The 15,733-nt window shown below is 40.0% G+C and overlaps 1 protein-coding gene across 1 annotated transcript; it reads right to left on the bottom strand.

Moving 5' to 3' along the window:
• Positions 1–449: 449 nt before the first annotated feature.
• samsn1b (SAM domain, SH3 domain and nuclear localisation signals 1b) lies at positions 450–13,319 on the bottom strand. Its single transcript, XM_047607312.1, has 15 exons — positions 13,201–13,319; positions 11,361–11,489; positions 10,941–10,984; positions 10,807–10,847; positions 10,524–10,604; positions 10,260–10,327; positions 7,184–7,319; positions 6,688–7,094; positions 4,219–4,290; positions 3,954–4,079; positions 2,477–2,609; positions 2,101–2,252; positions 1,300–1,500; positions 1,050–1,200; positions 450–669 (listed from the first exon to the last, which is right to left on the bottom strand). Exons 1-15 carry the CDS (start codon positions 13,222–13,224, stop codon positions 539–541), a joined length of 1,896 nt encoding a protein of 631 aa, XP_047463268.1. The 5' UTR covers positions 13,225–13,319; the 3' UTR covers positions 450–538.
• Positions 13,320–15,733: the final 2,414 nt, after the last annotated feature.

Below are 15,733 nucleotides of genomic sequence, written 5' to 3' on the forward strand. Positions count from 1 at the left end.
CAGTGCTTGGTACTAGTGTGTGAATATGTGTGTGCTTGTGTGTATGAGTAGTTAGAAAAGTGAAATATAAATACATATGTATAAGCCCAAGAAGTCCATTTTATGGACCATTTGACAATAAGTCAATAGCTGGCTGGTTAGATTGTTGAGTAAGTGGATTCACTGTTAAATACAGACCTAATAATGTGGGCTACCTATTGTGGTCCAGCTTTTGGTGGATGACATTGCACAGTCAGTGATTCTACCTAAGGACACTTAAATGTGAGACTCAATGAAAAAAAAATGTGCTAAGGAAGAAGAAAAATAATATTCTTGAGATGTTGTATTTCAGAAAACAAACATATATACGGTACAACCAGCACCCAATCTGTGGCAGAGTTTCAGAGGTAAGGGCCCAGCATGGGCTTTTTACTGTACATCTTTAGAAACGACACAGTTTTAGGAAAAAAACAGCTATGGATTTAAAGGCAATCCCAACAACAACAAAAAATAAAATAAAACAACTGTAAGTTTTTGATAGACTGCTCTCGTGGAGCTGTTATTCCTCCTCCATGCCGATGTCTGGGCTGTCGGATGGTATGTGGCAGCCGGAGTCTCTTGTGCAGTTGTTCATAGTTGCCTTCGTGCCCTCATTAGAGGCCTCAGCCTCGTTCTTCAAATGGCTGTTAGCTGCAAAAAGGAGAAGGCAGGTTAGTCGGATGTACTGTACTGTCGCGTATATATTACCTCTAAGTCCTTCCTTCCTTTACATACAGTATTCCTTTGCATTAACACTGAACGGGCCCTTCTCTGTCCTGCTCTATTTCCAGACGCACTATTTGAGGTTATCCATTTATCTGTAACCTCTTCAGCTGCGGCCCAGACACCCTTCAAGTGTTATCTGCTTAAGCTGTAATGTTACTTGTCCTTTTTCCTTTCTGAATCCAGCTGTCCCAGCCTTTTTTTGTTCTTTTTTTCTTTTCTTTTTTTTTGGTTTTGGTTTTATCCTACCGTAAAATGTGTGTGTGGCACGGCCCTTCAATGACCTTGTCTGTGTTTTCATAACTCACAGCACAGTTGCTGCAGGGAGTGGACAGCGGCGAGCAGACGCTGCCTGTGCTCCGGATCAGTCACATTCAGCTTCGTCAGGTGATGTTCACTCAACCTCATCAGGTCATCTACTGTTTGGTAACCATTCAGCTGCAGAGATGAGGAGTACTCCTGAAAGAGCAAGTGAAAGACACACACACACACAAAACAAAATGATTAAGATATAATGACTATGACATTGAATCAATCCGACACAAAGGAACAAAATACCTCTAAGCTGAGTCGCTTTAGCACTTCCTCAACTGTCGATTTGTGTCTCACTTCGTATACTTGTTCAGGCCCTTGCGACTCAGAACTCTTCTCCATTAGAACATCCACATATACGAACTTGAAATTTCCTATTCTGCCATTCAGCATCCCCGTCCATATTCCCATAGGGGGCTTGGCGATGATGTCAATTACATCTCCCACCTGAAAGATGGCATAGTTCAAATTAATTACACTTATTTGTCAGCTACTTTTTTTTTTGTTAAAACCACTAATCTCATACGAATATATAAGATGTGGTGTGGCAAATTAGCCATTTTCCATCTGCTGCCCCCTTTAGACAGATTCTGAAATTTAAAAAAACAAACAAATTAATAACGAAATGTACAGAAGCCTTAATATATCCTCATTTATCCAAACCAACATGGTAATACTGAAGCCTGAGGCGACCCTTGGCCACTGCGTTGGTTAACACTAAACATGCTCAGAGGAGGATGTGAATTTTATTTATCTGATTTATTTTAAGATGCTAGCATGCTAACAATTGCTAATTAACCAAAATGCCAAAAATGCTGTGTTAGAGTCTGGACTGTCATCACAGCCACACCATCAAATTGACGCAGAAGCATAAATTGTGCATTGTGTTCCTCAAGTTGTGCAGCCAGCATGGCTAAAAACACCTCAATGTGCGCATTTATCACCATCGTAAAACTTGTCACAGTCCAGTTCCTGCACAATTAGCCCAAATTAATACACTCAGGCTGTCCTTTTATTTCGTTTTCATTTACCTCAAAAGCTGTTTACCTTGAGTTTGAGGGATTCAGTGTCGTACGGACTTGGCACAAACCCCGTGTGGACTTGTGCTCTGCCACAGAACTGTCTTGAGTACGATAGGTCGTCCTCCAGCCTCAGACTGTCTCTGTTACTGGAGCAGTCTGAGCCACTGGTGACTCCACCTGAGGTCAGTAAAGAGCACGATAATTAATGTGCTTAATTGTAACAGAGTGGTTCAATATATCAGCAACAACAGTCATGAGATGGAGGTTTTTGATTTGTCAGCAGTTAGTGCAGCGTGACAAAGTGAATCTAAAGAGGAGCAACAGGATACACTAAGGCACTGCATAATTCATTAGGTTGTGGTGTGAAGAGCAAACTTGATTCTGTGTCCAAAGGTGCTTACTGGAGGAGCTTTGTCCACTGTTGAGACTATAGAGGCTTTCCAGGGAGTTACTCGTTGGCCTGCGTCCTTTGGAAATTGGCTTTTCATGGACAGCCTCCCTCTCGTCTGCTTCATCTTTCTGCACGTCTTTGTTCTGCGCAGTAAAAACACAGGGACACATTTTTTACTGTCCCCTACTGTAATATGCTGTTGGTTCTCTGTCACCGTCTGTGCCTCCTTCGCACTTCAGAAATATGGGACAAACTAAAGAGAAAGCTAACCAACCAGAATGCTGAGTCAGGCTAAGCTGCTGCGTTTGATTCCTCATGTGACAGAACAGCTCTGTATCCCTGCTTAGGCCTCTGGCAAGCACAATACTTAATCCTGTGAGTGCTGCCTATCTTTTTATAGCAGAGACCTAGGAGGTGTGTGGTGAGAATAATCCCCAACTATTTGTGCTCGGCTTTTAACTTCCTGTTCCTGTACAGGGACTTTTGCACCATGGAGCACGTTAGCATCAGCCTGTCAAAGGGCAATCAGAGAAGTCATGCATTCATTCTGAATGGGATGCTCATGAACTGCACAGTTTGCCGCTTGCAAATGAAACAGTATGTGATTTAATTTGATTCTGAAATTGTTGACTTTTCTAAAGCAAGAAAGAAAAACTGGCAGTCGAGCAAAATACTGCACATACCCAACACAATGGAGCAGTGCAAGCAGTGGCATGCTTTATCATACAGTAGCTTGGTGCGATTCATGGGTAGTCTTGTATTTAAGAAATCTTTAATTGCACAAGTCAACATCTGGTAAGAAGGCCAACTATGCAGACTATGAATACTGATATGCATGTGATTCATTCCTCATGCTTGTGCCTATAATCTTGTAGAGTAGCCCAAAATAGTGAAAAAGTACATGTTTACACATTTAAATTGCATTTTTTAGTTGTTCTTTTGGGACACATAGTAAAAGATGCTGGTGTTACCAAAATGGACTTCAGACATCTCTGTCTATTCTCTGCTGGTCTCAAGCAGATGGGTCACCCCATATGAGCTAGGTTCTCTTTGCCAGTTAGAACTATAAAATCTTCACACTGAAGGAAGGATAATTCACTGGTGCCACTGTTATCAGTGCTCCAATTACTGGACCAATAAGTGGACCAGTCACTGACTGAGTTTATCATTTTAGCTCTACAGTAGGGGTTGGTTTCTGGGCACCTACATATTATTCAAAACAACACATAATTATAAGTGATGTTTGTGCATTTAAAACTTTGAGAAATATGGTTCTTCTCATTTGGCCATGGTGAAAGTTGGAGGTCATACTGTTCACTGTTTTGGAGCGGAACTATGTCAATATGTACGTTACTGTGACTAATAGCGTGCAGCCTGGTATGAGGCTGGTGCGAGCCTGACAGCTGAGTCTGGTCGGTAACAGATGTTTCTTCATTGCGCGTGACTTAAAGTAAATTCATGGAGAATGAACATAAGCGTTGACATACGATGAGGGCTGCCAGCGTTTCCTCATGTGAGGCCTTGACATGCTTCCTGTCGCTCTGTGTTGAGGTCACCGTCTCCGTCCTCTGCTGCCTGGATTGGGCCAACTCACCACTCTGCTCCTGCTTTGGCTTCAACAACAACATAAAAAAAAGCTCACTGTAAATAGAGGGATCACCGCATTTGCTGACAGTAAACATGGCGTACATTTTAGAGAGCTGAATTCCTAGATGGACGAGCTGGCAGATTGAGGAGGATGGGTACTCTCACCAGGCAACTCCCGTTATCCTGAGATTTCATCCAGTGCTGCCTGAAGGCTTCAAATCTCCCAAATCTGGTCAACTGTTGGGGTAAGAGAGAGATTAAAATGTGTGTTTTTCTGGTGACAGATGGACATGTGTGTGCCTTATGTGTAACCCCACAATGTAAACAGTGTATTTATTCCATGTTTATGATTTGTGTTTTGAACTGGGTTAAGCCCCTGGCTGCCATACAGTTCCAAGATATTGTGGGGGGGTTCTTGTCATTGAATACTTGCACTGATCTTGTTCCACTTATTAATTTAAAATATACCATATGTATATATTTTACAATTTATTCCATCTTATTCTCTTGATTTCAGTCAAAAAAAAAGAATTGCACATTTTCCTGAAATAATAAATGGTGTCAGTGTCATTAAAGGAGGTGCAGTGTTAAACCAATGATCCGTTCCTTATACTGGCTGGCCATTAGCATCAGTTTAGTGGTCATTCAGGGCTCCTCTCGCAACATATGTTATACTGACTGTTGGCTCATTTCCCAACATTGACCGTTGGTGAACTGAGGCCTCCCTTTCACGTGCTGCTAATGCACCATCTAAAAGAAAAAAAAGTGTCGACAGAATAATTCTGTATGATACACTTACACTATATTAATTAATTCAGTCTCTGAGACATGGCACTAAAATGTAATAGTATGAGAGAAAAATAAACCTGACTCATCCTCGACCTCATCCATGTAGTGAGTCTTATTTCAGTAAATTAATCAACGAAACTGGTTTACTCCTGCTTGCACTAGTCATGTTTTTGGAAGAAGACCCTGAATGGAAGACTGGATTTGTGGTCACTGTTTCAGAAAGTAGTCATGTCCAGAAGGAGCTGGGGAATAAAGGTGTAATGATCCATTTTCTTAAGAACAAGGTCAAAGTAAGGCTTGTAGGATGTGGGCATGATTCACCAAGCATAAAACATATTAGACCTTTAGCTTTAGTTTATGGAGAAGGTTTCAGATAAATGCAGCATTTTGTTGAACCTGATTACATTATCCAGTTTTACAACACGCTGTGGAGTACTATTAAAAGCCATTGATGATCCTGAGTTGCAGCCTGTTTTTATACAGGCTATACATATCTGCAGCAGACACAAGGTAGCACATGAACTGTCTGTTCTCAGCGTATGTATTCAGGTCAAGAATACAGATTTCATTGCTGCAAAGCAGTGTTTTTTATTAGTGTCGTCATTGGCAACTAGTTGGTGACTTTTAAAAAAAAAACTGAACTCGTGCATCCCTGATAGCCGCATGATCATGTTGTAATGTCTCTTCGTTTAGAGAGGTGTTGGGTTAACTGTACGATCATTTCGGAGGATGCTGTTAGCTGATGATATACAGTGAGGTGTTTCTGTTAGTGTACCTTCATTAACACAAATGGGGTGGACAAATTAATAGAAAAACTTATGGACAAACTAATAAACGTACAACTGCGTAGGTGTATGTAATAAACTGACAACTGAATGTATGTCATTGTTCAGTATTTATAGCTGCTTCTACTTCTTCTTCATACATATATATATATATATATATATATATATATATATATATATACATACATACATATATATACATATACATATACATATATATACATACATACATATATATATATATATATACATGGCTTGCACAGAAAGCCATACATACAGTAAATAAAACAATATATTACTCTGCAACAAAAAATACAGCAAGTTAGGCTAAATGTTAATCTTGAATTTGCAATTAGTAGCACAGCTTGGCTAAAGCCCAATTTGAATGCAATTGTGTGAGATGTGGGTGGAGCAAGCTGCATATGAACCGCAACAGAGATAGGCATCGCAGATTAGGAGTGAAATTAATATCTTAAAAGATCCAGTGTGTCGGAGTTTAACATCAATTCAGGTGGTGCCTTCACACGGCCTTGGAGTGGACAAAACTGCTAGCCTTTCGTCCAATGCCTCTTTTCCTGCCGAGATCAGACTTCATAGGTAGCTCTGCTTACTCAGTTGCATTGAGATTAAACAGAGGGTGCTCTGCTATCATAGCTGTGTAGATGGTGTGAAAGGCTGATGGAGGGATAATTTTCATTATCTGTTAGCACTGTCTGTCAAAAAGACGGCAATTTGAAGGGGGAAAAAATCAAACATTCAATTTGAAATTCATCACTTAAATGTAAAGAAAGCATATAACTAGGGTTGCCTGTCTGGCTTGGTGATATGTAATATCATGTATATACTTCAACAGTCTGGCTTATATCCAGACTATAAAGAACAAACAAATTTCAGAGCTCATAAAAGAGCATGGTAGGCTAAACACATTCCCCAGGATATTCCACAGTACGCTATAAATTCTAAAATCCTGCATCGACATCACTACTGGTTTAGTCATTTGGTTCCAAGATATCAGTATGGGTTCCCTCTCTAATGGATATATTATCAAAGTATATCTTACAGGGTTTTGTGAGAGGTGAAGGTCCGTGATGGAGCGGATCATTTGTGGGGCAGGCAGATCTGACTGCCTGCTGTCCAGTTTCTGTATCAAACTCTCAAAACGATCCCATTCTGTGGTGCGAGGCAGCGAGATGGTGCCTTCACAGGGCCACAGTTCATGTCGAGGTTGGTGGCAGGAGTGGTAGAAGGAGGACCAGGGCTGCGGACAGTCAAATGGGCTCCACAGATGATTGCCAAAGCTTGGGTTCCAAGCTCCATCCTCCTCTGGATCACCGTGAAGATTTGTAGCCTGTTGTTGTCGCGGCTGCTGTGGCAGTGGACCTTTAGAGGGTTTCTTCTCCGACTTCTTTCCCCGGCCGATGCAAGTTAGCACCAGACTGCTGTTGCTCATTACATCAGTCACGTCATCTGAAAATTACCAGAGACTCTATGCGTTTGTAACAGATTCAGCAGAGCTTACTCAACACAGTGAAGAAACATCACCCTCTATAACTCACCGTTATTCTCAGATGTAGTCTTCTCTTTTCCAGCTCCCATTTCATGTCCCTTCTTCGTCTGGACCAGATTCTGAAACTTCTTTAGTCTCCCTGTGGTTTGAGTAGATTCTACCGTGGCAGCTTCAGTTTCACCAGCCTAAACACAAAAACAATAGAAACATTTTGTATTTAATACACTTAGCACAGATTCTGTGTATTTTATTGATATTACACAACTCACCTGCTATCAAACCTGTCTATGCATAATGCAACTTTTGCTCATTATTCAATGCCTTTGGTTCTTACCCGTATACCAGACTTTTTCCTCTTCATGCCTCTTTTTAGTCCATTATATTTAAATGACTGGTAAAGTTTGTGTTTGCTTGCTTATGTCATATTTAGATTTTACAAATGTTGGAACCCCTTTGTGCCATTATGCCATGAGACTTTCAACTCAAGTCCAAGTTTCCCCTGATGCTACTGTTTGGATTAACAATGAGCCTGATTACTACCCTTCCCTCATGTTTCCAGGCCACAGTCTCTGAACTGCATTCTGTCATGTCTTGTCATGTTTGTGTTTTTTTATTTCTGTTCACCACTTCCTATTTTATTTTGTCCACCTCTCCTCTCGTTATCTCTTCCTGTTTCTCCTGTGTGATTACCTGCCCCCCGCCCTCATGCGTTGCACCTGTGTCTCATTGTCTTCCCTCTCCGAGTATTTAGTCCGTGTGCTCCCTGCTCTCTGTGCCAGTTCGTCTTTATCCGTTGTCAAGCGTTCCAGCGTTGTTATTCAGTTTGTATTTTCGTGGGTTTTTGACTTTGGATCGTGTTTTTAGGTTTAGTCTCTATCTAGCCCCGTCTGCCTTCCCTACCTGACACCTGTGTACCGAACCTGCAGTCCGATTAAAGGACTGCTTTTTAGAAACATCATTGTCTGTGAATTGTGCGTTTCAGTCTACCCTTGTGTGCTTGTCAGAATCCTGACACATTCTGGCTGCGAAAACACATTGTTTAGTTGGGGATCTTTGTCATGTTTTAGCTGTAAACCCTTTCACCAATCTTATGCCAGATTTTATACACAAAAAGAAAAGAAGATTCTTAAATATTATCTTTGAGGGCAATTTGACGTCATTCAAAGTTTAAAGCCTCTAAATATATGATTTACATATTTTTTTGCTTCATTGTTAATGACATTTCCTAATTTAACAGGGACACAGACACTGGTTCCAACATAATATTGTTGATAATAGTTGGAATAATAGGTTTTCATACCAATGTTTTAGACATCAAGCATATGTACTTAGACTTTATATAAAGCTTCTTAAACATATCTCTTTCCAATTTAAGGTCAGTCAGTGAGATTGTATGGTGATCTGTATATATATACACACACACACACATATATATATATGATTTTTTTGGAGGTTTAGAAAATGTTAATAAATTTGAAGGTAATAGAGTTAATCATCCTGCGTTTATGTCTTGTTTATGATTCTTGTCATGTTTCGTGTGTGTGTGCGTGTGTTGTGAGCCCTTTCACCTAACACATCCTCAACTTTGCATGCAGAAAAGAAAAAAACTAAAAGAGAGGTGTAATCACCAAGCATTTCACTGCAAAACCAAAAGAAACATTAAAGTTAAACATTAAAGGTTCTATGAACCCTGTAAAAACATTTGTGGTTCTTGCATGGCTCCTACTGACCTTTCATCTAGCGTCACCAGCGGGAAGTTTTAGTGAAATATATTTTGTGAAATATTTTCCTACAACATATGAGCATGTAAGCAGGTCAGTGTGATCCTTTTGGCATAAGTTAACGCTCAGTCTCAGCTCTTAGCATATTACTCATCTAACAATTCTTGATTTAGTGTGTGGCTCATAAGTTAAGAACCACTGGAACAGCTGTAAAAATAGACGATCTGATGAACCTGCCTAGTTAAGTGATGCAATAAGTAAGTTTACAATTGTGTAAATATTGGGTTGCTTTCTTAAGTGGACTTTATGCCTCTGTGGGACTAGATGACGTAACTTACGTACTCCGTAAGCCAGCGCCTGTGTGAGCCATTTATACTGCTCGTCAGTCTGGCTAATTCTGTAAAAATTCTAGTTAACTTTTGTTTCTACTTCCTGCTTCACTTTCAAGAATGGTGATGAAACATTAGCCGAAATTTCACGGAAGTCGAGTCATACAAATGTTTGTATCTCTGAACCATCTCTAAGAGCCAGAAATACTAAAGCGGGAATAACACACAGTTACGTTTCTGAGAAGGTGCACATTAAGCTACAGCGTTAGTCTGGGTTAGGGTCTGCATATTATGTGGTACACTATCTGCAACTACACTGTCACATGCTTCCTTTTGTTGCACACACGAGACAGTGAGAAACTGCTGTCATACTGTGATGTTCCACAACAAACAGCACAAAGGTGTCCAGATCTAAAGAACACACGCCAGATATAAAAGGGACCTTATGAAGGAGATTAATGTGTATAAAGCAGATTAAAGTGGCCCGCAGATCTGATTCAAGTGACTTAACACTGTCCTCTCCGAGGTTTACTTCACTTTACCTCATCCAACCTTCATTCAAACTACACAAACCTACTTAGCTAGAGCTTTAGTTGGATTTCTCTGCTCACACATTTAAACATTAGTTGATAATGCGTGTTTTACCTACATACAAATTACTACTGCTTGCCTTATTTACCATTATATATATATATATATATAGAGCCTGGTTGATCGAAGATAGCAGACCTTCACCTCACGTGCGCTAACATGTGCACAAACATCCACGTATGCCAGGTATGACACTCACAGCCATGTGCGGACAGGATTACAAAATGCCAAACTCTGCCATCCGCGTGGCTTTGCAAACAATTATCATTCGTGGTGCTAAACTGATTATGTCAAGCGGCAAAGAGCGTGAAAAAGGTCAATGTTAACAAGCAGATTCCCCGACATGTACTGACTACAGTCCAAAATGTGATCCCCATTCAGAGACTACATGTATAATAATAATGATAATCACAAATAATAAATTACTGCTACTATACTGAAATCAATCAATCAGTGTTGTGATTTGACAATATGATGTGTTTACCTGTGCTGGTGGATCTGCCTGTGTCCTGTCTTCTCTGGTCTTTGGGCTGCCCTGACACGGAGATTTTTCTGCAAGAAAGATCCACACATTAGATAAAACTTTATTTCTTCTCAATTTACATGTCAAAAAAATAAATAAATAAATTGATTTTCCTTATGTCATCATCAGTTACATCAGCTGTTTCTGGGCCCTTATCTCTGAACTCAGTGGGCTGTAGTTCACTAATAAACACTTTGGTTTTGAACACGTGGGCGATTACTTTACCTCTCTTCTTGACTTGCTTTGGATGAAGTAAGTCACTTTTGTTACCAGATGACATCCAGCAGACATGATTATTGTCTTTTTCTGAAATAGGCAAGGGGAAGAAGAAGGAAGCGAGTTGTCACGTTGAGGCTGTGTCCAGAAAGATTCAACGTAAAACTAAGGATCAAGATGAGCAGTGTAAACCCAAAGCTCCAAAGTCACAATAATTTATGAACCCAAAAAATTTAAAATAAAATAACATGAGGAATATGAACTCCTGTGTCTGTGTTTTCTTTGTACCAACCTAACATTTCTTTGTCCAAGACTGATGTTGGTACATGTGACCTAAAATGATAAACGATAAGAAGAAATAGTTTCATTTTGTAATGGAAAAGCGAAAGAATAGCAACAAATCATAAAAGCTGCTACTAAACTCACCGTTCACTGTCCCTCTTTAACTTGACTGTACTCTGAGGTCGATGCTAGTGGAACAAAGACAACTCAACTTAAGTAGATGAATAATAAAGGAATTTATGCATTAAAACTCTATACATACTCCTATCCAGCTGATGTGGACTAACTATCCCGTCATCTTTCTTAATAGTAATTATCCATTTACATGTTGCATGCATGTGAAGCAGCAGTGCAGTGTCTAGTAACACATAACGTTTGTATTCATGTTGTGTGCCAGTGAACATGTCAGATCCAACACTTTAACACTGTATCACACAGACGCTCCCTGCGGTCAGTTAATATTCTGACACTCATCTCCGTACTTTGAATGTTTGAAATTTTAATTTCAAAGCAACATTTTATAAGATCATGATCTGCATAAAACATTAAAGATGACAAACTTACGGAGCTGATGGATGGCTCTGAGCCGCCCCACTCAGCTTTACGACTGAGAAGAGCAGAACTGCACTGGGGATGGCCTTCCTCAAGTGTTTGGCTATATGCTGGTTCATATATGCTTTCTGTGGAGCCATCCTGAAAAAAAAAGATGAACAAACATGACCCCTGTATTTTGACTGCAGCCTTGTTTAAATACCATTGTTCCTGATTCACCATAGACCTCTAAGGCGAGGATTCACACTGAGTTAGTCATGCAGACGATAAAAAGCTACTAAAATCATTTCATTTCACAATCATTGATTGCACAAACTGGATTAATGTTACAGTAATTTGAGAATGCATAATGATAGTTAACATTACATTGCAGGCCAGTGCATTTTAGTCCTCATTTTTAATTTGTCTGTGCAAGGTTTGCATTGATATTTCAGAAGTACTTCTTTAGGTACTCAGGTCTGACTGTCTGACCGTTCGAGAATGAGTTAAAGGATTCAGTTTTCCTGTGTTTGTACTACTTGTTGAAACCTGAAACACAACAATACCAAAAAAAAAAAAAAAACTATGCATGAAGTCAGAGGAAAAAAGTCAATGGGTGAATAAAATAAATTAGAAACTGACATCTAACTTGATTATATATTATAGCGAATTCATTTAAATTCATACATTACACTTGTGAAACTTCTCACAATATGCTGTTTCTTCTGCTGCCTGGAGTTCCCCAAGGATCCCTCTTGGGGCCTGTTTCATTTTTAATGTAATTGTTTAAGCGTGTCCTTACCATTGGCATATTTGAGACTGAAACCAGTGCCTTACTATGACATGAAATTGAGAAAAAAATTCCACTGGTTTTAAAGTGTGCAAACGGTGGATGCCAACTCAAACCTGGACCTTGAACCCAAAACCTTCTATGTTTAAATATAATTCTTTGTGTAATTATATTGTGAAGCTGAAGATGATTTGTGGTTATATCACTTGCTGCGTTTCCATTACTCCTAGAAACGCGCAAAACCTAAACATCTCAATAAATAACTGGCAATAGTTAACGGCTACGTTTTGAGAAAGCTCTCAGATATAACTAAAACATTTTAACGCTCTCCTCAGGCGGTCTTTCAGATGCATCGATATAGAAGTCGAATCGCAAAAGCTTTTTCGCAATTCCCGCCAGATGACGCAGGGGGGTCATGTGACCAGTTCATTTGAAGCCCTCAAGGTGAAGTCTCACGTGATGAGAATTTAAGAGAACAGTGGGATACCCTGACACGAGATTTCACGAGAGATTCCACTTTTCAATGGAAACACGTGCAAAGCGCAATTCAGAAATATGTTTTTTTTTTTTTTTTTGCAAAAAAACTGTAATGGAAACACAGCTAGTGTGACATGATGCCATTACCAGTATAATACAACAAATACTCAGTTCCTTCAGAGTAAACTACCATTAATCCTGTGACTTCTTGTCCTGTTCAAGCAACATATAAAGTTAAATGAGTTAAAGTTAAGTAAAACTGCAGGACATTGTGTCATGTTAACAGAACTCAACAGTGAATCATCAGCCACACTATAGAAAGCATTTCATTTGTACTTGCTGGTATCCAACCAAAATGCAGCAAAGACGAGGATGGCAAAGCATGACAGCGTCTAAGAAACATAATGAATATGACAGACAGGCAGACTGAGGGAACATCTTGTCACACATAGAAGAGCCCATTTCAGTTACTTGTCAGCAACAACAACATGAGCGGTGTCTCCTGCTGTGGCACATTGTCTCCTCCTTTAAGGCTGCGAGGACTTTAAAGAGGTCCTCCTGACAGGTAAACTTACAATGTACAGCAGTTCAGAGGATGAATCTTACCAGTGTGAAGCAGAACAAGTTCATGGCCAATGGTCTGTGTTGAAGACAACGGAACCTGGTGGAGATGAGCTGCCCGCCACGGCCTCTGTGACGCACAAACGCACTTTCACACACCACCCTCCCACTCAACACCCTAACACACCCCAATGATGCCAAGGCTCACACAGCCCCCACGCTGCCTCCCGCCCAGTGGCTTAATCCTGGTTTCAAATCCCTCGCCTAATCCAATAGATGCAGTGAGCCATCGCTGTCCAATGTGGGCCCCCGTCCAGTCAGGTCACCCGTAACAACGAGACAATAAACAACACAGGCCGGCTTTGTTTGGCATGTGTCTCAAATGATTATTATAATGACCTGATGGAGATTAGGCAGTCACTAAGTGGGGTCAAACTTCCAGTGACTCTGTTTACTGAGAAAGATGTGCCACTTTCTGTTATTATTCACGCAGAATACAAGTAATCAGTGAGGTGTTGACACGGGGAATCAAATGTGTTTTTTCCCTGTTTCTGTATAGATTACCAGTGTTAGCAGAGCAGAGCTGGTGATCAGTCACAGAACACTTTTCATTATATGTCTTCCTGTATTTTTAATGTAAGGACAGTTATTAAGTATTGCACTTAAGCACAGTTTTATTCTACTATACTCAACTGACATTTCACATATAAAACGTTTCTACTTAGAAACAATCATTGCATCAATTTGTTTGACACAAAGCATGTTGTGAACCTCTGGACTAAACTAGCCAGCTTTGTGTAAAGTGTACTTAGCTGCAGCACAACAGTAAAAATGTATTACACATGGAGAAGCACAGCTTGTCAACAGGCGTAGCAGGCAGCTGGTTGGGGCCCAAGGCCAGTGGGTGGGGGCCCAAAGGCTGACACATTTTATTCTTCAACAGTGACAACGTGCTAAGTTTTCAATGACAGCAGGATAACTCACTCAGTTGCATGTTACAACATGTAAGGGGACCGTGTGCTACATGTTTGTGTGCAGTCTTCACAGTAGTTACGTTTGACAGTGATTACCTCAGTTAACAGACACATTAACAAGGCTCCAGCCAGCAATTATATTATGCTGAAGGTGGTTACTGTTTGTGCCATTACATTTTGTGAAAGCGAAGTCGGGATATCACTATCTGTGACATGATGCAGTTACCAGTGAAATAGAACAAATACTCAACTCCTTCACAGCACTCCAACACTACAAATAATCCTGTGACTTACTGTCCTGTTCAAGCAGATGCACATTCATCCTTTCTTGGACATATAAAGTTAAGCAAAATTGCATCACTGAATCATCAACGACACTATAGAACGCATTTGATTTATATGTGGCCGTGTAGAAGTCCCTGTGTGCATGTACATGTACAACAAATACATCTACTTTGATACTTTAATCAAGATTTTGTGTATTACCTTTGCACTTTCAATCACCTTTGCACTTCTTTGTTGACTCTCTGTATAAAGCAAAGAACACACATTCTTTATAACAGATTTTTATTATTTGAATTAACAGGATCACATGTATTTGGCAAAAGCATCTTTGCAGTGCAGTTTCAGAGAAGCTCGTCTAACATTTAGCTTTTTTCAAAGTAGCTCCTCTTGATCCTTTTTTCACTCTGCCTAATTCCATAAATATCTGATTACAAATCAGTATTACAGCCTTTTTGTGAGTCTAAACATCAGTGAACGTCTTGAGTCTTTGCAGCGAACGGGCTCCTGAACATAACACTATTCCATTACGATTGATGTCAGGCTTGAAATCTCCCTCCCCCATTGCTCCCTCGTACAGTTGTCGAGACCTCCTCCTGCCCTGCCGTCTTTTTGTCTGTCATCTGCAGATGAAGAAGACCTTTCATGTTGCTGTGATCAGAGCTCGGCTGCTGAATTAGGTCAGAGAACGAGGACAGAGAGATGTTTTGCTCTTTCCGGAAGAAGACTGAAGAATCTCTCTGCACATTTTCATATCTGTACTATATGTTGTATAGATATTAATGTGGCAGGTGTGACCCCTCGGGGGTCTGTGGAGGTATATTTAGTTGACATTTTTTATACTTTTTTTTTTAAATTTTCCACTACAATTTTGTGGCACGGACGCCCTACTGTTGCCCCGGTTTGAAATGAAAAAATAATATTTGAACCTGTTTATTATTTGAATAGCTTAACATCGAACATGCAACATGATAATAATAATGTATGTTAACAAACAGCACTAGGCCTTGCCCTGAAAAACATTGAAGACCCCTGATTTGCAATGTATTATTAATTTATTTGGGGCATTGATCGACTATGTTTCTGGAAAGAAATATACATATTTAAAGATAATGACTCACAGATACCTTTAATATCCCTAATCGCCGCGTATATTCATCTCTTGGCATTTTAGGATTATAGTAAGTGCCCTGCCCTGCCCTCAAGTGCACATCTACAGTGTTAATATTATGTCTGTAATCTCTGCAATCATTCACCACAATCCTCTAAGTAGCTATCAGCGCTGCACCGTATTAAAAAAAAAAAATGCTATGTGCTGCATA

The sequence above is a fragment of the Mugil cephalus genome, chromosome 15, assembly GCF_022458985.1.
Source record: "Mugil cephalus isolate CIBA_MC_2020 chromosome 15, CIBA_Mcephalus_1.1, whole genome shotgun sequence".
Lineage (NCBI taxonomy): Eukaryota > Metazoa > Chordata > Actinopteri > Mugiliformes > Mugilidae > Mugil > Mugil cephalus.